The sequence below is a fragment of the Scleropages formosus genome, chromosome 4, assembly GCF_900964775.1.
Source record: "Scleropages formosus chromosome 4, fSclFor1.1, whole genome shotgun sequence".
Taxonomy (NCBI): Eukaryota; Metazoa; Chordata; class Actinopteri; order Osteoglossiformes; family Osteoglossidae; genus Scleropages; species Scleropages formosus.
Window position 1 is genome coordinate 9,407,659 of NC_041809.1, and position 20,423 is coordinate 9,428,081.

Genomic DNA, 20,423 nt, shown 5'->3' on the forward strand with positions numbered 1-20,423 from the left:
AGCATGGTCTCATTTGCATTGTAACACAGCGGTGTCCCCAGTGTCAATGGACACAACCTGAACAGTTTTACCTTCCCAGTAAAATAATTGAAATCGGTCTACACACACACACACACACCCAGCAACACAGGGCGTAACGCTGGAGGGGACACACCCAGGACGGGACACTAGTCCATCACAAGACACCCCAAGCAGGACTTGAATCCCAGACCCACCAGAGAGCAGGACCTGGCCAACCCTGCTGCGCCACCGCACCCTCCTCTAAATAAAGCATTAGAAAAGTAAAGAGTTTAACTTTCAAGGATAACTTACAAGGAAAATCTGCAATGTTTATGATTAAAGAGCTGCAGGAATAGGGCCATGTTTAAATCAGTGAGATTTGTTTGTTTATAATTAATCCGCCCTTTCTCAAATATTCAAACATTAACCTAGAATGGTATATGTACACCATTCACTCGTGCTATCAACTAAATATTTAATTCTTATTCTTCTACTTATTTGTTTATTCTCTAATCCCCCAGAAAAAACCCTGCTGTATAAATGATAAATTATAAGTAGTCTGGTAAACCAACTCAACATTGTAAAAGTGCTTTAGAGAAAAGTGTCAGCTAAATGAATATAAAATAAATGTTCCAGATTAATTCCTATACCGTATCGCTTCCTTGTGCGTTTAAGAGAAATGAGAGATTTTGGCATTGCTGCATTTGTGGCAAGATGCTGTGAAGACAGTCGTAGCTCTACAAGCGCAAGAAACATAGAGATTTCAAGGCAACCAGAGCGGTACAAAGTGGAAACGGCAACATCTGACAGCCGATGTGTACGGACAGCTGGGACTGTGTGTATGTGAGTGTGTGTGTGTGTGTGTGTGTGAGTGTGCATAACTAGTGAACTGGCATCAAGAGTGTTATGTCAGGAACATTGGATCGTCCCAGTGTCACCGAGGCCCCCCAGAGTGCGCACGAAAACCGCAAAAGAAACGTCAGCCGAGCGCTGCCGCGTGTGGGGTTCTTCAAACCCGGCTATAAACACATGGGGCAGCTCTGGGTGTGTGTGACAAAGCAGGCGGGCGGTGATCATAAGCGAGCTGCTCCAGACGCGGAGAGGAGCAGGTCCAGGTCCCGGTCCCAAGTGACAGACAGGCACAGTAGCCATCATCAAAGGTCATAGGGAGAGACAGACAACTAAAAGTAAGCCCCCCCCCCCCCCCCCAAAAAAAAAAGCGACAGCCCCCTCCCTCTCAACAATGCAGACCACTTCAGGGCTGGACACTCTCTCGACCCCTGTGAGCAGATTGTGGACTCTGAACAGCCCGAGAGAGGACTAATATTAGAAGACTAAAAATTTAAACAATTTCCCTTCTGCACATCTTGTGGGGTGAGTCAACTTAATTCCATCACTTTAACATAGATCTTACTTTAAACCACTGCCTATAAATGACATGTCATTTTCAGATTTAATCTAAAAACATGACAGTTGCCGAACGGAAAACTCGAGTTTTAAAAACAGCTTTCTTACCTAATGCGCAGTATTTACCGATGGTTCCCTTTTGTACTTCTCTACACTGTACGTGTGTTTAAATAAAACAGTCGGATTTTGATGCTGTTGGTCAAGAACGTGGGTACAGAAATGTAGGAGCATGGCTGCATTTCTTATTTGCATTCTATTTTCTCTTTCCGTTTCTATTTTCACACAATGTATTTTCTATGAGATGGTACGTCGCTTTGGAGAAAAGCATCTGCTAAGTGAATGAATGTAAATGTAAGCTGTAAATGTGTGTGAACAATTGAAATATTATTTACTGTTATAAATAAAAAGTGGGGTCAGATATTTAATGCTGAGATGTTGAAATTTTTTGCGTGGTGGGTTATTATAAAGTAAAAATATGACGAGCGCTCAGACCATGCAATATGTACTCTGCTAATAATGATTATAAAAACACAAAGGACATCCAGTGCTGGACTGACCTCAGATTTTTATAGAGAATGTTTTAGGTACCATTTATAGAGGAGCACGGGGCAACGTTATGAGCTGTTATTACCTCCGATGTGTCTTTCCTAAGTATAAATATATAAATAATGAACAGAAATATTAGGAGTGCTTTTAGAGTTTCATACCCCAGCTATTTTGATTTATTATGGTGGTAATGACACATACATTTCAACTTGTCATAAACACAAAGCACCTGGAGTCGGCTGGTTTCTGAGGATACCCGGTGGGTTCAGTGGCCCACAGAGGCCCCGTTCTAGCGATGCGGCCCAGCTTCGGCCGGACCGCAACAAGCATGGACAGATGCAGGAGCCACGGGAGCCCCCGCCGCTGCAGCACCACTCACACTTTCAAATTAGATCGTTACTCATGAAAAATGAAACTCAACACCCGGTGACGATCTCGCTTTAACGTTCTAGGGATTTCCTCCACTCCCAGCCCACGTATTCACCGAAACGTTTTCTGAGTTAAAATTCTCACCTGCGACTCACCCTGCAAAATAAGAACAGTGAGCAAGGGGTCCTCTTTGGTGAAACTGTAAAATGCATACTTTCGCCATCTATAAATAAAGCTCTTCAGAGTATTACCGTGACCTACACTAAATCACTAATTCTCTTTTTTTTTTCTCCAAAGCAGCTTACAGTGTTAAGGTATCTACCATTATCTACCCATTTATACAGCTGTTTTTTTCTCTTTTTTTTGTTAAACAGGAGCAATTTTTGGGGTAAGTTCCTTGCTCAAAGGTACTAGGGCCAGAGGTGGGATTCAAACCTGTGGCTTTTGAGTCCAACGGCAGCATCTCTAACTTTATCAGCTGTCTCTAAAAATGAAGAGTGGAATATACCTTAGCCGCCTCTTCTTTGTGTGCTATTGTCTGCTCGCCAGGTAATATGCTGCAGAAATGCATCCCCATCCCCAGTTTTTCCTCCACCCAATAACACCAAATTCACGTTCTTATGATAGGAAACATTACACTTAATCAACAACCTGCTCCTTTTGCTTAAGACACAGGAAGGCCTATATTAAGACACTCTTTACCCTGTTTGAATATTTAAAAATAAACTAGGGAGGCTGTTTAAAGGGCATGCCAGCAGTAGTAGGGTCCACTGGGCTGTGACCCTTCCTCATCGCTACAGCAACGCTGCTTTGGTGCTCCTCTGTGCACAGGGAATGACTGCTGAAGGCCAGCAGGTGGCGCAGTGGTTAGCGCTGATGCCTTGCAGTCAGAGGAACCAGGTTTGAAACCCCGCTCCTGCTGTAGTACCTTCGATCAAGGTATAGAGAGTAAAATGATGCGGTAAAAATGAACCAGCTGTATGAGTAAGTGTAAACCATCAGAAGTCGCCCTAGGTGGAAAGGTGCGGGCTGGTCTTACTACAGAGTGTTCATTGGATGTCGCTTTGGAAAACAGCATCTGCTAAATGTATAAGTAGTGTTGTGCATGTAGATAGAGGTTCCATTACAGTAATACGTTGTTGCATTGACTTTACGTCAGTTTTTTGTTAAATGTACATGGAAAAATACAATTCGTCTTTAGTCGGTTGACGCGACTTTACATCGGTCAGCCGAAAATATTAAAAATTGTTAAATACTTAAAAATCACTTAAAACAATAAAAAAGTGTAAAATCAAATAAAAATAAACGTTAAAATGTACAAAATAATATATTGCAATCTATAAAATCAACGAAAAGCTTAAAAATAAAAAAAATGTATTGTCTTACTTACCTGCCATTTTTTTGGAATTTTTTTTTTGTTGTTTTTTCTTTACTTTAGCATTAATTGAAGCGTATACACTTAGGGGGGATGCTTATTAGGGGTTTATACAGGGTCGAAACTGGTTTTTTAAGGGTTATTTCGTTTTTGTCATTTTTCGACTTAAGTCGCGCCCTTTGGAACCAATTAACAACGTAGAGCAAGGTATTACTGTATGAAGTATTACATTTAAACTCTATTTCCATTCTCTAAATTACATCCCTAGAAAACTGCACTATTGTTTTACATTGTCTTCACTCTCATGTTTTCTTTTGTTTCTTGTTGTTAATATCCCTGCACTGCCCCCCGTCCGCCGACCCTGTACTCCGCACCCCCCAATGCACTACAGGACAAGAAAACTGTGACATTAGAATTTCATTGACTTCATCCAGCACGTGTGACAATGAAACATGAAACCTGAATTTTTCGAGAAAAAGATTTTGCTATTTCAATTGCCATTATGTTACTCTTATCTCTGGGATGCATAAATATTTTATTGTTTTCTTTTTTATTGTTCCCCCCAAGCGTGTTTATGAAGTCCTAGAACATAAGTTTTGGCTGTAGACATTTAATGCTGCTGCAAGGTATTTTTTAATTTTTTTAATTTGTGGGAACAGTCGAGGTGCGGTATATACACTCCATGTCGCTACTGAAGTTTCCTCTGGTTTTTTAGACTTGATTCACATCTCGGACTAATTTGTTTTATGCCTCACGGTTTTTTTTGAGAGTCGCCGCCCTCACCGTGTGCTTCATGTCCTCTCGGCTCCTTCCCAGGTGGTTTTGCGAGGGCAAGGAATTGGAAAACAGTCCCGACATCCAGATAATCACCGACGGGGAGCTGCACTCCCTCATCATAGCCGAGGCCTTCGAGGAGGACACGGGCCGCTATTCTTGCTTCGCCTCCAACTTCTATGGCACAGATTCCACCTCTGCAGAAATATACGTAGAAGGTGGTCCTTCCTATTATTACAAGTTGTGTCCAGCAGCTGTGCATGTTTAAATTCTTTATTCCATTATACATAACAGTTTACAGGCTGAACCCTCCAACCCCGTCCCTCCCTCAACACAGCATAAAAACCATTAAAACCAATAAAGGCATCAAACTCCGCAGCATCCAATGGAGATACAGTGTTAAATATACAGACTTTTGACACTTGTGATGTAATGCAACATATTGAAATTATATTTCTTAGGGGCATCCTCTTCAGACTCTGATGCAGAGCAGCACTTTGAACATGTAACACAGTAAGTGCTTACATGACTTTTGCTGCAATATAATATAATATAATAATATCGTATTATATAAGCTCAGTGTATGTTGGTAGACGTACAAACATTTTCTGTTTGACTGTGCTGAACTGCAGCGTATGGCACTGGTATCCTGTGTAATTTAAGGGCACAGAAAAAGTCCCCGCTGAGCGTACAAGTTGTACCCCCCGCCCCTCGGCTACCACCGGCACGCGAGGAAGAGCCTGTCCCCGTTCCCGTCCCCATCGCTGTCTCCGTCCCCATCCCAGCGCCCGTCGACCCACCCAGCCTGCAGACACCCAAACAGGAGGCCTCCGCTCCTGCAGCCATGCAGGTCCTCCTCCTTCAGAGCAGCCAGGAATTACAACCAGACCTTCTGTGTTGTTTTTATTGGTTATTTTGACATTATAAATTTCTTCTCCGCTATTTCGTTTTATTTTGTGCTGCATCAGAACGCCATGGGCTATCCACAGGGGTTAGATGGAAGGCCGCTGATGGCTGCTCCTGTTTTCACAAAGGTAAACCAGTATGACGTATTCATCACACCGAACCCTTCCTTCTCTTTCGTTGTCAGAAAGGTTGTTTGCCAAAAAAATAGGAATTCGTCAGCTTAGTTAGTCTATAGTGAGCTGCAACAGCACAACCGCAGCTGTCCACTAGAGAGCAGAGTCCAGACACTGACATCAGCAAACACTGTTCTTCGAAAAGTCAGAAGAGAAAAAAAATGATTGCTTCAAGCAGAAGATTTATGCTGTGGCTAAAAAATATTAACGAACATGTCGAAAAAGACTCCTTCATACGCTGTGTTGTGCAAGAATGCCAGTGTAGTAACCCTAAACCTGGGCAGCGGTGGTCCAGAACCAACCCCACTTGCATAGGATGTAAGGCAGGACACAACGTGTATGGGACACCAGTCCATCGCAGAGCAATCACATACTCATTCACACACATATTCACATTAAGGGCAATTTAGAGTCGCCAATTTACCTGAAATAGACGTTTTGACTGTGGGAGGAAACCAGAGCACCTGCAGAAAATCTGCGCAAACGACGAATGCTGACATTCTTGAATCGGGCCACTTTTAACACCCCCCCCCCCCCCTTGCCTGTGCTGATCTTCAGAACCTGCAAGACCTGATCGCGTTCGAAGGCCAGCTTGTCGTGCTCGAGTGTCGTGTCAAGGGGGTCCCCTCCCCCCGCGTCGAATGGTACAGAGAGGGGACCATGATAGAAGACTCGCCCGACTTTCGGATTCTACAAAAGAGTATGTGCACCTGGGAGTGCAGCTACTGCACTTTGAAATAAGCAAGAGCACAGGATGCTGAATAGGCTATCGCTGCTGAGAAGTGCTGTTGCCATGCCGACATGGTCAACATCCCAGCAGTTTGAGTTTATTTCAGCTAACGGCCGATCAAACGGCCTTCTGAATGCAAATCATATCCAGTGTAGAAAAAACTAGGTAAAGACTAGTAATTAGCTGGGGTAGCTACTCATTAGCTGTATTAGTTATTCTCATATTATGGACTGATTCTCAAATTATGGACTCATATTATGGAATTATTCTCACATTATGGACATATTCTTAGTTATTGTCATATTTTATCAAAATAAAGTTATTCTTAATTATTAAAAAAAAATTAAATATAGTGCATTTTGAAATTGGAAATTTAATGGAGTAATTTTTTTTTGTAACATAATGAGTTCAGTTTTCCGTGCTTGACATTTTGCAAGCCATTTCCGTTGCTAATATATATTTATTTTTATTTTCAAGAGCCTAGGTCCATGGCTGAATCAGGTAAGCACAGTCTGGCAATGCGCCGTCTGTAATCTGTAAAAAGACATTGCTCTTCGATTTTCCACACATTTTGTATGAATTTACTGCAGAAACATTCTGTGTGTGTGTGTGTGTGTGTGTGTGTGTGTGTAATATGCAATACAATATATAAACCGAGAATTGTTTACAGCAGCAAGCAATTAGCCATTAAGAGCTGAAAACTGCACCTTTGCAACATCTGTGCAGGGTTGCACTTTAAAGCTGACCTTTATCTTGCTGTTGTGAAATGTTTGACAATCTCTGGCCGAGAGCTAGTGTGTGTGCGTGAACACACTGACACGCAGCCAGGAGCGCGTTCGCACGGTTTCGGCCAAATAAGGGAATGAATGGTCTCGGCTTTGGGGTCGACCCCGAGCTCTCTCGAGCTGCTTCCTCGATCCATAACGTCTGCGGCTGCAGAGCGAGTGCACGGAAATAGTGTTTTGTCCTTCACTGGGACATGAATCTACTGCAATCCGGCGATCTGACATGTGTCCCATGCGAATAAGGCCACCAACAGTAATTCTTGAACTGAAAAGCTGCATCTGTAACTGAGATGCTTTAAAGAGTGTTTACTTTGATAAAGCCGTTTGCCCTCATGCTGCTGAAGTACATACATGATACAGCTTAAATGAAATGATTAAATATTGAAAACCTCATGTTAACAGAAATATGCACGCTGTATTGAACTACGTATATTTAAATACGTAAACTGACGTTAGAATTGTAACGTTTTGAATTGTAAGACTAAGGGGCAGAAATAAATCGAAACACTTCGATTTGCGCAAGCCGTGCCATTCAGTCCTTCATTTGTGTTTGTTCACTTAAAGTTACTAAACTTAGTTACAAGGGAACCGAATTATGTGGCGTTTATACATTTTGCTTTTTCGCTTCAACTTCAGAGGAGATTTGCACTTTGGTAATTGCTGAGGTCTTCCCCGAGGATTCAGGGACGTTTACGTGCACGGCAAAAAACAAATATGGGACTGTGTCCAGCATTGCTTATCTGAAAGTGAAAGGTAAGATGTATAAATTATATGATTGAACATAAAGTGTTTGCATATGTTTCTCAAATTGAAAATAAGAGCTAGCAAACCCCTAGTCAGAATGTACTGATGAGCAAAAGGATGCCTAAAAAAAGCAAAATAAAATAAGTTTAAACACGAGAGTTAACTTTTAATTAATGACAAATTAATTAATTATGAAAGCTTGGAACTCAAGAATCTGAGCAATATAAAATAAAGTAATATATTCCAAAGCACCTGGAAATCTGAGCTCCTTCAGTTAATTAATGGGACTGTATCGACAAGCGGAACCTTACCATGGTCCATGGTGCTTCCATCGTATATGAAGATATGGAATCTGAAAAAGAAGTAACTGTATGAGGCGCTTTTAAGGTGTTTCTGTCCTCATTTTTCTCCATTAGGAAATGAAACCAGCAGTACCAACATGAAAGCAGGGACCAGTTTAACTGTGGAACCCTCCCACTACCACACCGTTGAACTGCTGCCTCCAGAGCCCACCAACTCCAGTCAAAAGTCACAAGTGGATGCAGCCTTGATGAGCTGCAACAAGGCCCAGCCTGGTGCCTTTCCCCTCGACAGTCTCAGTGGTGGAACAAAGCCTGTTGCTGAAGGGGACTTGATCCACCACAAAGAGCCCCTCCCAAATATCCATCCCACAGATCCTTTTAGTGCGAGTCTGAAGCCCAGACTGGACAACAAACCCATCCATCACGCTGAGTCCCTCAACGTGGCCTTCTCAGATCCCCTTGATTCCAGCCCAAAGCCCATACTGGAGAACAACCCTGCCTATCAAAACATACCCCCCTGTAGCATCTTGCTCTCAAATTCCTTGAACTCTGGTTTGAAGCCCAGACTCGAAGGCAGCCTTGTTAGTGAACCCCTCCCCAGCATCCTCTCCACGGATTCGTTGAAACCAAGAATGGAGGGAACTGCACTTCCTCACAATGAACCAAGATATGTTGTCCTCCCTCCTGATCCCTACATTCTGAAGCCTACTGCTGAGGAAGCCTTGGTGTACCCCACTGAATCCCGCTCAAGCACCATGCACCCAACTATTACTGGTCTCAGTCTGAAACCCAAGATGGGGGCCACTGGACCCACACAGGTCGAATCGCAGCCAAGCCTCATCTTCCCAGATCTCAGTTTGTCTTCAAAGACCAAACCAGATGGAGCTCTCTTCAACCACAATGAGTCGCGCCCCAACGCTGTCCCTCTAGATACCCCCAGTTCCTGCCTAAAGCCCAAACTGGTCAGTCAGAATGAGTCCCGTGCCAACTCCCGAGTGGGTCTCCGTGTGCATTTCAAGCTACCAGAAGACGATCTGGACAGCGTGCCGTCAGAGGAGTCCACCCCTGCCCTAGAAATGCACAACAGCTTGTTACCTGGAGACACATCACTCACATCTCCAAGTAAAGAGCCTCCTCCAGTCCTGGCTAAGCCCAAACTGTGAGTATGTACAACATGAAGGATTTTGTAAAAACCTACATATTAACTGCAATAACTTTTATTTATTCGTTTAGCTTAACACTTTTGTCCAAATCCACTTACAATGGTGAACTACTTACAACACTTTACCCATTTATACAGCCGGGTATTTATACTGGAACAATTAAGAATAAATACCATATTCAAGTGTACTACAGCAGTAGGTCATATTCAAACCTGCGACCTTTGGATCCAAAGGCAGCAGTTCTAACCACTATGTGACCAGCTGCCCTATTTCAACATTCTCCAGAATGAGTTACAGTGTTCAGTTTGTATACCAAACTGCTTATAATATTTACCCATTTATACGGTTTGCTAATTTTTACTGTCTCAATACAAAATAAGTATCTTGCAGAGCAAGGATTCAAACCCAGGTCTTTTTGATCGCAAGGCAACAGCTCTAAGCACTACGCTACCAGCTCCTCTTATTTATGAATTATTTATCACGGCACTTGTAAAGGTTGTAGTTACCCCATGTACTGTTTCCGTTTTCTTCTAAATTGAGAATTTAATTTGTTGATATTATTATTTTAATAATGTACATAGCTAGCTGTTTTTACTGGAATGGTTCTGGGTGACTACCTTGCTCAAGTGTACGCCAGCAGGATAAAGGGGCGGTAATCTTATTTGCTGCTTATTTGCTTATTTCCTACTACCCTAGGAAAAATAAATCTGAATTGTAGCTTATCCATTTTTTTTCAAGCCATTTGCTCTGAAATACAGATTTTTTTCCTCCCATATGATGATGTTTTGAGCAATTAGTTTGATCAGTAAAAAAGACTCTTTTCTCATATAAATCATAAAATAACAAAATTCTGACATAATGTGGACTACAGCTAAGAGAGCTACAGTTTTAGTCAACCTGTAATTTGCTTCATAAATACAAATTTTGTCGCAAGAAAGCCATTCAGGGACACAGCCGATCTGTGCCAAGCAAAATGTTTGGGCTTGCCATGAAATATTAGAATGGAAGCCATTCTCTGAAAAACCTGAGCAAAAAAAGCAAAAGAAAATACCAAAGGGGGGAAAAAAATCCTTCCAGTGCTGGGATTCAGAAGCAGAAGACTGAGAGAGAGCAGTCACTGCGCTTATCATGAAAATAAGCTCTACCAGAGTGAGGAAACAAAATACTCGAGACAGGAAGAATTCACTCGTATGGGTTAAACACACACTGCGGGCCACACAGTTTCTCACTTGGATCTGCTGCAGCGGCGAGGCGCTCTCTGAAATAACACCACCAAGGCTCTCGAGCTCCAGTAAGTTGTCGAACATTTCACCGCTGTATTTTGAGAGGATTTCTCTTCCTGTACGAGTTCTGTGGCTGCAGTTCTTCTTGTGTTTCCCAAGAATATCTCTTCTTCAGTGTTGTTTCTAACTGTAGTTATTATAAAAGGTCAATACAGTAGACTATAGGCTGAGATTTAATAATTATGAAATCTCAGCCTACAGCCTACTGTATTGACCTTTCAATTAATAATCTTTTTAAATTAATTTTCTTATTAAAATATCTCTGCCTGCAGTGTACTTGTAATTAACTTTTAATTTAGAATCTTTTCTGGTGTTTAACTGAATACCTAGTTCAGTCGATACTGGTATTAAACTCCATAATGCCACAAAGCAGTCAGTTTTGAACATTTGTTTATCTCAGGTTTGCTTTATTAAACATTACATTTATTGGTATCTGCCCCAGGGAAACAAGTGAGTGGCTGAAAGACGTATTGCTCGGTATCTCTATTTCTATTTATTTGTTTGTGCAGTGATTTGTATTAGTTCTGATTTGTGTTTGTAGCTCACTACTGTGCTGGGTCATCTTCGTCGTTGACCAAAATGACAAGTAGAAATCTTGCGGAGAAATGCGATACGGGGTTTTCCAGCTGATGTTAACCTCTGAAGGGTTGGCTGCAGGGGCACATGTAACTCAGCTTAGTTTCTGCCTGAAAAACCAATAGAGTAATATATGGGAAATTATGTTTTACAATAGAAAGGATGGTAGCAAACTGGATCTTTTATTATAGCCCGTCTTTTCGCATGAAAACGTAGCAGGTGGTGTGTACCATTTTACGTGTAACAAGCTGTTAGTTTTTCATTTGGTAAAAATGATCGTGAAAGAGATCAGTCAACATTAGCTGACACTTTTCTCCAAAGTGACAATTATTTTCCCATTTATACAGCTGGGTAATTTTGCTGGACCTTTGATCAAGTACCTTGATCAAGGGTACACAGCTGGAGGTGGGATTCAAACCTGCAATCTTTGAGTCCAAAGGCAGCAGCTCAAACCACCACATTACAAGCTACTTAAACTTTGAGAAACTGACTCTGTTTGACAGGCTTTGCTTCCTTTGCAGTTGAATTTCCATTTCATCTGTGTTGGTAGTTGTTGAAATACGTGCGAAATTAGCCCGTTTGACCAAAATGCAGTATCGTTGCACCTCTTTGTACTTATTCGTTAAGTTTCGAACACCTAATTTTATGGAACCAAAAGGTTTTTTTTCTCTTTTTTCCAATATAGTTCAGCAGCTACAGGCTAGATAGGAAGCAATAAACCCATTTATTAATTAACAATTTTTTATTTTTATAATTAGCAATTTCTGCCGTAATGCATTTGTTGGGTGCAAACAGCTACTGCACCCTAAAGTATCAGCAGGGATCATATGAGCTACTTCTTAAATGTCACACTGCCAACATTTAAGTCTTTCACTGCTTCTCTTCACTCCCTGGAGATCTTTTACTTGCTGAATGAGGGATCTGTGTCCTCCTCCAGCTGGCCTGTCTGCCTCTCTTCATGTTAGCTCTTCCAGCATTTGGAGCTTTTCAGCCAAACAACACAACTTTCTCTGCCTTATATGCCCCGAACTCCCGCCCGCACTGGCCCTGTTGACGATTTCTGCTCCAGCTTCTGCCCAGGCCCCCAGAAACACACTTCCCAGAGCAGCACACACAGCCTTACATGGTGCCCGGGAAACACCGCTAGCTGTCGCTTGCGCTTCTTCAACGTAAGGCCTCTCGTCAGTTTATGTCCTGGTTTTTATCCGCTCTAAATGCGTAACGTGTTAACTTAAATCTTACCTTGTAGCTACCCGTATTTTTTTTCCCAGACAGTAGCTAAATAAAACATTTTGTTTTTGTTAAGGTCTCAGGAAGTCATTAACAAGCTGCCGGGCTGTTTTTTTTTGGAGGTGCAGAGGCATGTTAACAAGACGGCTTTCAGCCCAGCTGGTCTCTTCATGCTCAAGTGAGAGGGGCATCTGGCGGAACTGTGGAACTGCTCTGTTTTATGCGAATTCGCGTATTTGAGCATATGCAACATTTCACTCCTTGTTTTTCTTGGCGGGCATACATGCATGTGCCGTCAAAGTGCTCAAGATGATGTCGGATTGAATTCACCAGTCTGTGTAAGGGTTAGAAGTGTGGCAGTAAAACCAAAGACTTTGCTATTATGTACTTTCAAAACTACTCAGAGGAAAAGATCTGGGAAGGTACAGACCAGGAGAAGATTTCTGAGCTTCTTCTTTGGGGTTATGGAAAATGTTACTACATTACATTTACATTTATTCATTTAGCAGATGCTTTTCTCCAAAGCGACGTACACATCAGTGAACATACAATGTGTCCATTACATTAGGAGAAAGAGAGACATAGTTGCAGACATGTGATTCTTAAGTAAACCTAGTTTGTTTCTTTCCAATTTATGCACCGATGTTCATCACTCGAGTAGGTGCATAAAACGCAAGATAGATGAAACCTGATAGCCTGAATCCTGATAATTTTTTTTTAAGGTACACAAACATTTGCATACAATGCAGGAGTAGCGGCTGTGTAAAGGCTTATCTGGGGACGATTATAAAGTTATGGTGCATGACCATTTACACCATACATGAGCTTGAGAGATCTTGAGCAAAGTGAGTCCGGAAAAGGTGAGTTTTCGGACCCTTCTTGAATGTAGACGGAGTTTCAGCAGTTTTGAGTGAGAGGGGGAGGTCATTCCACCACAACGGAGCCAGAACCAAGAACCTCCGTGCTTTACTTTTCATGTGCGGGACCACCAAACGAGCAGAAGAAGACAAGCGAAGGGGTCTGCTTGGGGTGTAGGGGTTATGATGGGTAGTACCTTTATTTTATTTAATCTCTTATATTCTAACCCTATGGCAACATTTAACAGAAACAGTGTGCTGTCAAATAGAGCTTCTGCTGCTGGACAAGTTGTTCCCATATGTTACGATTCCCTTTATGCCAATGATATACTCATGTATCCAAGAATTTCCATAACATCTGCTCCAGCAGTTTTGAATCTGCTATCCTATTACAATACGCTTTCACATTATAAAAATTAATCTCTTAAAATCTATGGCAATGTAACTGAACACTCCTCACAACTCTGGCTCACCACTCACCACTGGTTCCATCCCTTTCTTGAATTTGGACTTGAGATACCTGGGAATCTTAGTCACCCCTAACCTTAATCAGCTGTTCCATGGCAAATACTGTAGTCCCAAGTGACCAAGGAGACTAAAGAAGACCTGGACACGTAGGTTTTACACCCATCTCTATCTGGGAAAAATTAATATTATTAGGATGAATATTTTACCATTGTAGCTGTATTTATTTCAACATCTTCTTTGCTATGTTTATGCTAATTTCTTTAAAGAAACAGACACACTGACTTCTAGATTTGTTGGGAATAATAAAAGGACTAAACTTTTCTTTCTTTTTTGTTGCACGTGAGCTTTTATTATTATGCCGTATATGAAGTACATGATTAGCTGTGCTACTTAAGGTTGAAATCACGGGTTGCCCCAAAGTAATTTTTTGCTGCCCAAGACTATTAACCCTTTATTGTTTATACAGAAATGTTTTTATCACTTTGAAAACCTGAAGAAATGTCTGGAGATTTCAATTTATTGTTATGGTTTCCTATTGCACTTAATCTAGATGTCACCTTGACACTTCGACAATGTGGGCTCTGTAAATGAGTGTCGCAAGGGGTGCTGGATGTGTCTCATTTGGTTGTAAATGAAATAATGATAAGCATTGGCCATCTCAGAAATAAGACTGGCATTTCTAATTCGGGTGTTTGGATCTACTGTAGGAAATGTCATGTTAAAGGAAACTTTTTTCCTTTTTGTTATCGTTAGGGACTAGGAATCTTGTGAGGATATGGGGTACAATGGATGGGGAAAATAGTTGAAGAAAGCATCAGTAAAAACTGCAGAAGAGCAAAGAGTAGGAGAGGTTCACCTTTCAGCAGGACAGTGACCAAAAACAACACTAGACGTGGGGTTAGAATGAGAAAGTCAGTGTTTCAGAGTGACCTACTCAGTGTCTGGCTGAAAAGACCTCAAAGACTGACATCCACCAACAGTCCTCATCCGGCTCAAAACGACTTCCACGCCACGGCCAAAAATACCCTTTACAGATGAGTTCTGTAAGCGCTGCAAATCAAAAGGAAAAGAGTCCCCTTCAGTCTGAAGATGTATAAGGCCATGAAACATGAATCCAGCGGGGATGGATAAACGTGTTCAGACAGTGCAGACGTAGAGCTTCCAACAGCTTCCCGTTGCTCTGTGTATGAACCCATGATAGATGACAGATGTCATGTCGATGACACGTGATGACAGCTGACGCAGTGGAGCTGTGGACTCCGCTCCCTGTGGGAAATGCAGCCATTTTAGCTGCGCTCAAGGTTCGTTCGCAGCTAATAACCATCATCAGCAAGACTCTGGGATGAGAAACCAGAGTCTGGAGCACAGCTAGCAGGTAGGAGCTGCTTTACAATTAAAAGAGAAACACTTTCCATTCTAAACAGTTATTTTGGGAAAATGGACTTGAAGAACTTTTTTTTTTTTTTTTTTTTTTTTTCCGGTATCGTGTTTCTTTAATCAGTTTTTCATTTTGTGAGATATTTGTATGACTTTTTTAAATAATTTAAATGAGGTGATAATTTGTTGTGCTTTCGTGTTATTTATACCCAGCAAAGTCTACAACATATATTGACAAGGTGCAATAACACAAGCTTGCGTTTACTTTACTTTTGTAAAAATTGTTTTCCTCCTCGAATATTGTACTCTTCATTAGATCTATTTTGTATTCTCCCAGACAACGCTTCAGTTTATGCTTAACAATCAAACAAACAAAATGTAGTGGTATGACATAATAAAGTTCAAAGATTCAAAGAAGCTGTCAAACATTCAGAAGGTCTCTCTGCACTTGAGTTTCAAGCATAATGGATGGATTTGCTGTAGATATATCGAAGAAGAGTTTCTTAAAATATTCACAGGTAATAAATGTATATCAGCTGCCAGCTAAAGCACTTCAACAGAGCTGTGATACCAGTCACACTCATCTATGACAGTTATTGACATTTACATACAATTAACATATTTTCATTTCCAAAATATTTGTCTTTGTCTTTCAGTTTTGTTTCTTTTCTTTTTTGCAAAAGATTTTTTCTTGGATGGAAAATCAGTTGTACTCTCTTTAGCTTGTGGTAAATTAGATGCAACATGTGTCAAAAATTTCTGGAGCTTTTATGTTTATTGTTTATTAATTAAAAAATACAGTTTATCATTGAAAAAAATACATAACTAGATAGTGTACAGTTTTTATCTCAAAGGGAGGGGTTTCCAAACATCTCCTCATGGACCACCAGTTATATAAATATATTTATTCTTGTCCAGCTCCGGAACAAGTCTTTGCCGCAACTGAGGACTTGATGGCTTCATCGACTGGCTGAATCACTTGTGCTGATTCTAGATCCCAATAAATTTATGACATTGTTAGGTTTTGTCGAGGACAGGTTTAGGATCTATTGGATCAAGGCACTAGTCAACGTTATACAACATCATTTAAGGTTCAAATATAATATTTTAAGGTGACAAATAAAGCCCTCAGGTTGGATGGTAAAGCTGGTGTTTCAGAGCTGCTTGGCTATGGGGGTCAGACATTGGTTTGAATCCTGTTTGGCCTGTGCAGAGTTTTTGTGCTCTCTCTCTGTGCTTGTATGGGTTTCCTCTGGGTGCCCTGGTTTCCTACTAGAGTCCAGAGATGTGTTTTGGGAAAACTAGAAATTTGCCCAGATGTGAGCAAATGTGTGTGATTGGCCTTCACTTGGCTGGTGTCGCATCCAGGTTGTACTCTGCCTCTCACCCTCTGTTGTGACCATGCACTGGTCAAGTGGTTACTGACAATGGATGGATCAATGGATGAAAATATCTGCAAATGTCTACAAATGACATCTCTGCTTGATTATGAGGATTTCACATATCCTGCTTGACTGCATGCTGCGGCATCTGGTAGTATACTGGTTAGAAGTACTGCCTTTAAATCCCAGTTCAAGTCCCACCTCCAGCTGTAGTATCCTTGAGCAAGGTACTTACCCTCAATTGCTCTAGTGAAATTACAAAGCTGTATGAATGGGTAAATAAATGTAAATGCTGTGTTTTTTTTTTTTTTTCTGTTTCAGAGACCAGCATCAACTCCAGATTCTCCACAATCAAGTTCTTCTTGAGCAACAGCAAGAGAGCACCCCCCCAACCCTGCTGGACCCGGCACCCTGGCCACCACGGCTTTACCATGAACAGAAGTCCTCCCCCATAAACCTACCAAACCTTCCAACTTCGACCTTTACGCCAGCTGCCACACCAACTCCCGCCAGCATGACGCAGAGCTTCAACTACACGCGGCCGAAGGAATTTATCGCTGCTGCTCAGAGCCTTTCTCCTGTCCGGAGCTTGTCTCCCACTGAGTCACCCGTTCCCATGCTCAATGCCATGGCTGCAAAAATGCAGCAACGGCCAGCTGCGGATGCTAGTTTCCTACCTCCCTCACCAGCACCCAATCAGTTTGCACCGTCCCCCCGGATGTTCCCCACGAGGGTTCTGCAGTCGCCCACTAGCCCACCTGGCTTTGTGTCCTCGCCCACCATGGTCCCACCTGCCTTGCTCAACTCGGCCTTTGCGCGGAGGCCACAGTCACCCCCCCAGGCCCCATCGCCAACATCAAGTAGCTCCACCCCCAGTCCCATTCAGAACCCAGTGGCCTTTCTCAGCTCTGTCCTTCCCTCACTCCCTGCATCTCCACCCACCAATGAAATGGGGCTACCCAAAGGCGCCCCTCTTGTGTGAGTCTGTTATTTATTTTCATTTATTTTTCAAATAATTTTTTCATTAAGAAAATTAATTTCGACCTCTTATTTAAAATGCCTAATAGATTCATACATTTACACTCTTGGATATATATATATTTACTCTGCAACTGTTATTTAGGAGGATTGCTGTTAAGTAATTTCTGAGAATTCAGCCTGCAGTTGTCAGGTCTTCATAACCACTATACTATCTTCTCTGCATTTATTCATTTCGCATTTTAAAAAGTGTGTAAAAATGTGTGTGGCTCCATCTGCTGACTGACACTTTCCATTTGAATCCCAGGTCACCCCAAGGCATGCCAAAGAAAATACCCAAACCGCTTCGATCTGTATCAGACGACGACATTCGTGAAGGCAAAGAAACCGTCCTTCAGGACCTTGAGAAGAAACTGAGACTGAGACAAGAATCTGCAAATAATGGACAGCAGGTACTGACTATGCTTCGACAGATGACACATTTTTCAGGTCTTTGTATGCCTGATAAAGCAGTTTTTTTGTTCCTTTGTCTACGGTGTGGCTGAAAAACAGTGTAGACATGAATGAATCTCCACTTTCCTCTAGCTGTCAGAATATCAATGCAAATGCAAAATGGTCAGTGCAGTAGATGTTCCATACTGTTATAGCAAGGGAACTTTTCATAAAACTCTATGAAAAACTGAAAAGTGGAAAAAGCGTGCGGATATAGATTGTGCTGTATGCAAAGTTAATTCTGTGATGATTTCTCAGTTTATTGAAGTAAAATTCATTAAATGAGAGTATTTAATTAACAGAAAGTGATTTTTTCATGACCACTTTCAATTTGAATCCTGGTACAACTCTGGCTTTATTTTGGTGGTGAGTGTCTTAGAATGATACAAATACCCGCTGATTTTCACTTCTGTACTCCTGACGCTGTCCAGAATGATATTTCCATCCTTAAAAAGAGCATATTTTATATTCCAGTTTCCTGAAGCTAAGATTTTTGGAGGTGAACTTGTGGTCTGATGATGTTCCCACACGTTCACAGTTTTTTACTGTTTCGTCTCCTATTTGATAGTAGCAGGGTCTCCTGACGAACAGCCCATGTTTGTTTTTTCAAAGTTTTGCCGTCTATGTAATTATTGTACAACCACTAAAATAATCCTCCCGATTTGCAGAAAGAATATAATAAATTAACTATTACTCCATTGTTTGCAGTTCATAATAAAATGTCACCTGTTGCCACATCATGCAGACCTTCTCATTGTTGGTACCGGGGAACAAAGAAAACAGGTTTAGCCTTCAGCTTCAGCTTGCTGTACGGCATCCTTTTCGCTGGCTTACAGTGTACACTCTAGCTGAAAAGGACAGCTGGATGTCATCTGAGAAGCACTACAATATCTGCTTTGTTTGTTTTCTGAAAGCTGAATAGTTGACAGGTTTGTTTCAAAGTACTGGTGCTCCCTTACATATTTAGAGCAGTAAGAATAATAATGAGAATTTCACTCAGCTCCTCACTAGCACAGCATAGGGCCTTTTTATTCCCACTATTTCAATGTTGCCGTTACCTGTGTGCCAGCAGATGGACTTCCGAGGTGCTGGTTTAGGGGACTTACTGCATATGTAGTGTTCAGTCCTGTTCAGGTTCACCCATAGTGTGTGAGTGACACAGAAAGAGTGTGTTCCACTTATGTATGGATGAGTGACCCAGTGTAAGTAGTGTATCTAGCAGTGTAAGTCACCTTGGTGAATAAGGTGTGTGGGCTGATAACACTGTATAGAGTTCATTGGAAGTCGCTTTGGAAAAAAACATCTGCTAAAGAAATACATCATGTAAATGTAAATGTTCAGAAAATAAACATCTCTTTAAGGAAATAGAATAAAAAGAGGACTTATTCCTATCAGTATCAGTTCATTTTCCTGTCTCTTAAGGTTGGAATGAAAATACAGAAACAGTTGTGAGGTAAAGGGATAGAACTATTTTTTGGGACATCAAGTGTGATATATCTTCCCTCACATTTACTCATTTAGCAGATGCTTTTCTCAAACGAGCAACCATAAGGGGTAAATACCTTGCTTAAGGGTACTATGGTAGTGGGTGAGAATTGAACCAGCAACCTTTGGTTCTAAAGGCAGCAGATCTAACCACTGAATTTACAGCTGCCCCCCATAATGGGCAGAATAATCCTGTCTCAAAGGGGCATTCTCAGAAAATAGATTCTTAAATACCATTAATTTGAGTAGAAAAATGAATGTGTTCCTGATCCTCCAAAAGGTTATCAGTTGTTTCACCAAGTACAGTATGTTAAATTCCTACCTTGTCTTTTGACCAAGGAGAAAATGTAAATCAAAATCAAATACAGAAGATCAGAGCAACACTTTTAAATTCAGACTTGAGATCCACATATTCAAAATCATATCAATAACACAGTTCTGTGTTCCTTTTCATCTCCTTTTCCTCATTACAAAGTCATTTGTAATGATATTATAAACTGAAGACATAGGTACAGCTGAAGTGTATCTGAGAACTGCAAGGAAATGGTAAAAATTTCTAAAAATAATACAGTATAACGTCAATAATCCTGAAGCAACAGAGGCATGCAAAGAGGCATTTTTTGTATTTCTTTTCTTGGGCAAACATTAATTAGCAATGCATCCATCCCAGCAACCAACATTCACCGTGTCCACATTTCTGTGCGTCTGTGCACTTATGTGTGTTTCTGTGTGTGCAATAATTAAAAAACCATGAAAGGACTTTCCAGGGGAAAACCAAGCATCCCATATGTTCACACATTTGTGAACAGCTGTGTTGTTGTTCTCTAGGCTTATATACGTTCTCACCTGAAATATCCTTCTATGGTGTTTATTTTGGTATATATGAAATATTCATATTTATATTTCTAAATGTTCATATTGTATTATATGTGTATATAATCTTGCATTATATACATGTATATGTATGTGAATAGTGATGTGAAACCTTCATACTGAGCATGTGAGTGTGCAGGAGTGTGGT

The 20,423-nt window shown here is 41.2% G+C and overlaps 1 protein-coding gene across 3 annotated transcripts in view; it reads left to right on the top strand.

Moving 5' to 3' along the window:
- The window catches only part of mypn (myopalladin), a 33,970-nt gene that overhangs the window by 4,573 nt on the left and 8,974 nt on the right, over window positions 1-20,423 (top strand). For all 3 annotated transcript variants that reach the window (XM_018749602.2, XM_018749603.2, XM_018749604.2), the window contains exons 3-12: window positions 4,514-4,689; window positions 4,933-4,984; window positions 5,135-5,321; window positions 5,440-5,505; window positions 6,109-6,250; window positions 6,758-6,781; window positions 7,702-7,818; window positions 8,226-9,270; window positions 16,769-17,425; window positions 17,733-17,877. In XM_018749602.2, the coding sequence (XP_018605118.2) occupies window positions 4,514-4,689; window positions 4,933-4,984; window positions 5,135-5,321; window positions 5,440-5,505; window positions 6,109-6,250; window positions 6,758-6,781; window positions 7,702-7,818; window positions 8,226-9,270; window positions 16,769-17,425; window positions 17,733-17,877 (2,611 nt within the window). The remainder of the gene's footprint in view (window positions 1-4,513; window positions 4,690-4,932; window positions 4,985-5,134; window positions 5,322-5,439; window positions 5,506-6,108; window positions 6,251-6,757; window positions 6,782-7,701; window positions 7,819-8,225; window positions 9,271-16,768; window positions 17,426-17,732; window positions 17,878-20,423) is intronic.